The 7,220-nt window shown below is 42.2% G+C and overlaps 1 protein-coding gene across 2 annotated transcripts; it reads left to right on the top strand.

Annotated features, from left to right (window-relative positions):
* The first annotated feature begins 2,196 nt into the window (after positions 1–2,196).
* LOC117429322 (ras-related and estrogen-regulated growth inhibitor-like protein) lies at positions 2,197–5,666 on the top strand. 2 transcript variants are annotated; one of them, XM_058995538.1, is made up of 4 exons: positions 2,197–2,450; positions 2,556–2,609; positions 2,905–2,993; positions 3,965–5,666. In XM_058995538.1, the coding sequence occupies exons 1-4, from the start codon at positions 2,285–2,287 to the stop codon at positions 4,388–4,390; spliced, it is 735 nt and encodes a 244-aa protein (XP_058851521.1). In that variant the 5' UTR covers positions 2,197–2,284; the 3' UTR covers positions 4,391–5,666. The 2 variants fall into 2 exon arrangements, with proteins under 2 accessions (XP_058851521.1, XP_033904568.3); XM_034048677.3 differs by having other exon boundaries at positions 2,204–2,450; positions 2,905–2,981.
* Positions 5,667–7,220: the final 1,554 nt, after the last annotated feature.

Below are 7,220 nucleotides of genomic sequence, written 5' to 3'. Positions count from 1 at the left end.
GTAGTAAGCCAGGCACAGAAGGCTCTGCTGTCACAGAGGGTAAATGCAGCAGCGAGTGGACCAGCAGAACAGCCTGCAGCACAGAGGGGTGCATGGGAAGGGCTGGCAACATTAGGATTGCCATCTGCAACGTGGACTAGTTTTGCTGACCACCCAGTATCATGCAAAACGTAATGTATCATACACTATCAAATAAGCCAACATGGTATAATTATACTACTGTCTTGAGCACAACACACACAACACCATTGGAATGAATATGTTGGACCCCGGTGCCATATTTTGTAATTTATTTTATGCTGATTTTGTATTGCATAATATTCTGCATGAGTGGACAGTTTAGCTTGAATAATTACGAATGAACCTACAGTCCTCCAACACACACTTGAAAATGTAACTGTTACACCTCATAGATTACCATACTGTATGCCTTTTAAAGAGAGTTGTGTTTTGAGCTCCAGTATAATACACAGCAAGTCGCTATATGTACGCAACCGTCTGATTGGTGGAAGTATTATTGGCGATCCAATCAAAACCGCCAATAAAGCCAAAATACATTCTCCACCAAAATTTCCCGTTATATGGTAATTATAGACCCGGGTTCTTGAACGCCAAAAACAAGTAAGGTGAGAGCATTTTTACTGAATAAAAAGACTTAAAAACATAAATACAAGTACTGGCTTTTCTTTGTCAGATGCAATAATCTATCAATGCAAATGCAACGTAACTAACATGCAGGTACACTTGTGAACCGGAATGCGGCTCTAATCAATAGAGGACCGAAGCGCCGGCTGTGTTTGGGAGCAGCTAGCTGCTTTGCTCAGTGGAGACGATTAGTGTCGTCTATATATGTTACCGCAGTGTGCTCTGTCAGTTTAATCAATGCATTCTATTTCTGGATCTGCAAAAACCTGTAAATCTTCATCAAGCCTGCGCGTCTTGCAATAAAGACATTTTACACTATGTTTTGAAAGGATACTATCTCTCATGTCGTTGTTCTGCTAACATGAGCGTTGCGGCTGTGGTGACGGCGAGAATATCCTGGGACAGCTCTGACGAATGTCACGGGAAAGAGCCAGCAACTACAACTAGTATGTATTATAGTGCTGAATATAGGCCACTCCACAGATTATTACGATGTGTGTGTTTTTTTGCTTTGCACAATGTGATGAATGGATAAGGAGACGTTTCTTTCTCTGCTGCTCGCTGGCATTACTGTTGCAGCTGGGAATTCAAACACCTGCTAACTGGTTTCCACTATGCAGTGCAGGTTTACAGCAACCCAGTGAAAAGTATGTTTTTACTGTTAACAGAAATACACAAGTTACTTAAATTGTATCAATGGCATTTAAAGGTGAAAGGATGCTGTTTTCATATTTACAATAGTTAAATAAACTGCAAGCTAATTATGTAGAATGCCCTTCACAGAAGGTTGCAGATTTTTCCATCTCTGCTGCAAATTAAACTGTGTTTCTTCTCCACAGTGGACAAACGAGAGCGATGAATACTTGAAAAGCCCTCCAATTAAAGCAAATACAAAATGAACACCAAACAGCTATTTCTTGTGCGTTACTTATTCAATGGAATGATGTCTAACAGTGCCCAAATATAGAAATATAGAAGAACCTGTCATGAGAATTAATATTCAGAACACGCTAGTGCACTTATCCAACCTGTTATAAACAGTGCAGCTTCCATTGTGTAGCCACTGGGTGGCGCTCTGGCTGTTCTGCACAGCGCTGTGTTCCGTGCTTGATTGTTGTAAATGGTAATACAGCACTCTGGAACCCGTCTCCACAGTACCTTTCTGTTTAAGAGTGACATATTTCTTATAAAAAAAACTAGAAAATGTTCTTCAATTCAAAAGCAAAAACGTCAAGCACTGCAGTCTGTGACCCCTTATCACAAGGAGTTCCACATCATTTACATTGGATTGCCTCCTTTAAATAGGGGTTCATTAAAGACTGGAGCAAACACTTTGAAATCAAATGTGAAAATGTTGCTTGAAACCTGAAAACCCAAGTGAGTTTCCACCAGCTAACAGACTGACAATACAAACGAGTACGCACACGCATAATGAAACTCAGTGCAAGGGAAAGAAACGAATTGAACAGCATGTGCCAATTAACTAAAGTATCACTTTTATTGAGCCCAGCGTGTGTTCATTTACATATCCACACCCCTTGCAGATAATAGCACAACCCACTCGGTCGGCTTGTTCAGGCAGACCGCTGAGAGAGGAGTTTTATGCGGTCTGAGAGCCGGGGAAGGAGTTCACGGTTTGATGGTTCTTGAGTTGTTCGTCACTAGTTCGCAAATGGTGTTAAGACATTCCATTTTAAAACCAACCTCAGCTGAATTTAGAAACTGTTCAGATATGAGTGGAACTGCAGCTTTAAAGGTGGAAGCTAACGTAGTGGTCCTGGGAGCAGATAGGGTCGGCAAAACTGGTAAGATTACTTTATTACTCGACCTGGTGCCAAGTGGTTATGCAAAACATTTTTTAGAATAATAGTAATGCTAAAATGTTTCTAAACAGTATTTTCTTATTGCAGCGCTCACAGTACGTTTTCTAACTCGGAGATTCATTGGAGAATATGGAGATATTGGTAATTATGTATTTGCAGTATGTCGTCCCCCCCCCCCCCCCCCCCCCACCCAAAATATCAAGAAATAAATAAATCGTGGCTGTTTTTTTTTTTTTTTTTTTTTTTTTTTTTAAACTATAATTTGAATACCTAACTTCTTGGTATCGTACAGTATATTTTCCACATCTGAAAATACACTGTAGTTAATCAATGACATGATGGACACTGAAGTACTGGCCCTATCTTAAGTAACACCATGCACAGTACTACGAGTAGAAACTGGAAGTGGTTTAACTCCAATGCTTGTGTTTTCCAGAATCAATATACAGCCACAACGTTATTGTGGATGGAAGAGATATTTCTTTCAATATCTGGGACTGCCCTTATTCGCAGGTAAGCTCAGAGGTGCACAGCCTACTTTACTACTGGACACTGTAATGGTTGAGCTGAAATTTGCTCAAAACAGATCATACCCAAAATAAAATAGCACTATTGATTAAAATGTAGCGTTTTTTAATTTGGTACGTGGTGGAACAAATCATTCGTTTTTGTTCTGCAGATTATTCTTCGGTTTATTTGCTATGTCGCTCAGTGGTTTGCAGGGTCAGCGACGTGTATCACAAGATGCCGCTATTGTTTCCTCTTTGGGGTCAGTGTCCATTTCGGAGTGTAGTTTAACTGCTAAGGAAGCAGTGCTTGCCCTTTGTTTGAGGAATGTTTACTCCCATTTCTTGAAGATGTTTCCACGTGCTCTTTGTTCGCTTGGTAATCAATTGTCATTGCTCCTTCTGATATTCTGCGCGCTGCTCTGAAGTTTGCACACAACTAAGCTTTAGAAGTGATGCAGAACAAAGGGGCGATGCTGCCTGTAATGAAGGTGGCTTCAGGTAAAATTGTAGGTCGTTGCTTGAGTTATTCTTAAGTGTTTTATTTACTGCTAAGTGTTTCCTGGTAAGGTGCAGCTGTGGAGGAATCGGAGTGATTGGGGAACATTACAGTAATAAATAAATAAATAATGCATGGACAGTAAATCCATTAGTTATGGATTTTATTCCTAACTGTGAATGCAGTGATTGAACTGTATCATGCCACACAGTAGCTGATGTGCAGGTATATTTGTATAGCAGTGGTTCGGTGGTTATGGACCAGGCCTCTTTGGAACAGAGGTGGCATTGTGCGGCCCCTATAGACATGCACTGTGCGGCCCCTATAGACATGCACTGTGCGGTCCCTATAGACATGCACTGTGCGGTCCTTATAGACATGCATTGTGCGGTCTCTATAGACATGTATTGTGCGGTCCCTATAGACATGCTTCTGTAAGATGTGCACCTCCACAATGGTAACTGGAAGCCGCTTGCCTGTTTCTTCTTTAGGACCTGTCAGAAGTGAAGTGTATCCAGGAGAAGAGGACCCAGTGGGCGGATGGCTTCATTCTGGTGTACAGCATCTGTGACCGAGCCAGCTTCAGCATCATCTGCCAGCAGATCCAGTGCATCAAAGCCACGAAGGAATACCTGGGTGTGGAGAAGGTGCCCATCGTGATCGTGGGCAACAAGCGGGACCTGCACCACCGGAGGACCGTGTCCAGCGAGGAGGGGAGGCTCCTGGCCCTCTCCACAGACTGTGAGTTTTACGAGGTGTCTGCAGCGGAGACCTACCATGGGGTCCTACTGGTGTTTCACGGGCTGCTGGAGAGAATCAGGGACTCCAGGACCTCGGCCAAGAAGCCGGCTGGGATCAAGAGCATTGTGAAGAGCATGTCCGCGGTATTCGCAAGAAAGAGGACGGATTCTGTATAACAAACCGGGCCCCGGGGGCTGTTGCCACAGTCTGTCTTTCAGTAACTGTTTCTGCTGTTAAACTGCTGGCTTACTCACCCTAGCCACTGCTGTGGTGGCTGCTTGTTAAAACTGTTTTTAAAAAAGATATATATGTTTGAATTAGGTTGAGCTTTTTAAAAGCGGTCCCCATTATGGCATTAAGGTAGAAACAGTGGGAAAGGTTTTTCGTGTGCCGTACCAAACACTCCTAATCAAACGCAAATGCTTATTTTTAGGAAGGACTGCAACTAGATTATCAGAGTGACCGTTCTGAACTGGTCTTCTGAGAAGCACTTAATGGGTGAAGTGGAGAGTGGTTAAAAGGGGAGGTAAGGACAGCAGCAATGAGGGAGGTAACACACTACTTAACAGGGCGAGTGGGAAGGAAGTAAATACTTCATCCAAAGTGAGCCGCACCAGTGAAATATTACAATACTGAACAGGTCATCAAAACAAGGGGATGCTGTCTGCTGTGTAGTCCTTTCCAGTCACTTAGTTTGCTTAACAGAAGACAGAGACCCACATCCATTATAAGGAGATCCAGGGGAAACACAGTGTGGTTTGGGTCAGTCAGGCACCTTAGAAAACCCTCTGTTGAGCCCCAGTTGCTTTTGCAACCCGGTGAACTTGTGATCAGCAGCAACCTGCGTCCTTGTCTGTTCATTTTACACTGCCTCCTTGTGGATACTTTGTCCCTGGTTTCGTTATTCTATTCACCAATGCAATGCACAATCCTCTATCTGCCCGCTGTCCTGTTGTATCTGATACCCACAACGTTGCAACTTCTGTATTTGTGTTTAGAGTGGAATAAAGAGTAATATTGGTACATGCAGCTCAAACCTGCCATCTTTGCATTCACACCCATATCAAAGCCAATATATCAACAAGGAGCCTAACAGAATGATAAAGTTTTGAACAAAAGTATTGACACGAATCTCTTACTGTAACCTGTTGAAACTCTGAAATGGAAAGCAGGTATTCCAGATTGGCTGGTATATATTTGCACCCTTAAAGAAAGGTTGAAACCCTGTGTAATAGAGGCATGCAGGACAATAAAACACTGAGGTAGTGTACAGACAAAAAACTAAAACAGCAGCAAACGCCGCACACCGTTCCTGGAGGTGCACAATGAAAATGTGTTGATAATACCACTTGTATAATGAACTGTAAATATGTACATGTACTAATTTAAGTTAAATGTAAAATGTTTCTATTCTTTTTCAGCTCATGCTGTAATAAATCCACACACAGACGCCCCCTGTGGTTTTGTTTGTTGTTTGCTTGTTATCTTTACTACTGCTTCTGCTTTCCTTCTTTACCGTGGCTGTGCATCGGCTGATACAACTACACAGCTTCGGACAGCCTCCGAATGGAACTGTAACTACGAGTTCAGACACGTTTATATGAAGCTGCCGGGTGGCCCCTCTTAGCTCTTCATGGATTGTAAAATAAACTACAAGCTGATTGCACTTCTCACTACCAAAGTATATACAAAACAAAGCAGCAAACATCGTTGAAGCAGTTGCAGTATTGTGCTTTGGTAATATTTCAGAATACTGTTTATTTTTTTTTTTGTACCTCTTATTTGCAGGGTATTTTTTTTGAAAGGGTAATTGTTGCACCTAGTGTATAATTATGCTTATTGAAAAGCAACATTTCAATGTATCTCTAGTTTTGATGTGTAGCACTATATGTCCAGAACACTGGGTCCTATTCAAATTTTATTTCAGGACTGTTCAGCATTCTATATAAATGCATGTTTCATGAATACTGGTTTAGAATTCCTCGTGGTTCTGGCCCACACTGGAAGGTCTGTACTGAGGCACGGGGTTTCCGGCTGCTATATTCTGTTGGGTTTTGTTTCAATGAAGACCTTGAACGTGCGGTGCAGGCTCATCTCATTCATGTACTATTAGGAGTCCTGGACTTTGGCTGACCCAGTTTCAACTGGCTACTACTCTCTGTTCCCATTTCCACTCACAGTTTTGGCAGCGTGGTGAGGAACTGTCTTCTTGACAGCTCAGTTCCCATGTGTACTGGTGTTGACATACATTGCAAAGTACACTGAGTAACTGCTGTTTTATATTTCACAACATTCACTCTCATAAGATCAAAAGTTTGGGAATGAGAAACAGCCATTTGGCCCATCAAGGCCTGTCCCTTGTTAGCCCACCATTCTCCCCTACTGGAGGGAACTAATTTAAAAGCACTGAATCTAGTCTTTTTTATTTTTTATTTTAATGTTCCCAGTGTTTTAGATCCTACTACTTCATCTGGTAGGCTATTCCATGCATTTATATCTCTCAGCACCAGAATACAATGCCAAGAAAAATCATCCCACACCATCACAGAATCCTCAGAGCAAGAGCAAGCTAGTATCTGACACAGAGCAAGAGGAGCTGCTAGTAGTACACAAAACCCAGGTCAGTGCAACATGTTGTGCATGTCTATGTGTGCACATGAGCTCACATGTCCGAAAGCAGCCAGCACCCCGGACTTGCATCTTGTAATATATGGTGCATTTTGTCTGAGGACGGTCTGTATCTGAGTATGCTTCGTGCTTTGTGATCAATGCTGAAGACATTGTGTTTTCATACCTGCAGTCATTGCACCATATCAAACACACAGGTGTCTTGGATTCCTGCTCTGTTTTAAAATGATCTCTTTCTGTTTAGTTAAATAACATGTTATCTTTTTATTATCAAAGGTGTCTGTGCACAGCTGACATGGACGAACATAAACGAGCACATTTCACTGAAACCCTGCAGGGTGACTGGTGAGGTGTGTGCATGGTGTGAACAGCCTGCAT

The sequence above is a fragment of the Acipenser ruthenus genome, chromosome 21 (genome assembly GCF_902713425.1).
Source record: "Acipenser ruthenus chromosome 21, fAciRut3.2 maternal haplotype, whole genome shotgun sequence".
Taxonomy (NCBI): Eukaryota; Metazoa; Chordata; class Actinopteri; order Acipenseriformes; family Acipenseridae; genus Acipenser; species Acipenser ruthenus.
Note: the sequence above shows the minus strand (reverse complement) of the source record. Positions and strands in the feature narration are given on the sequence as shown.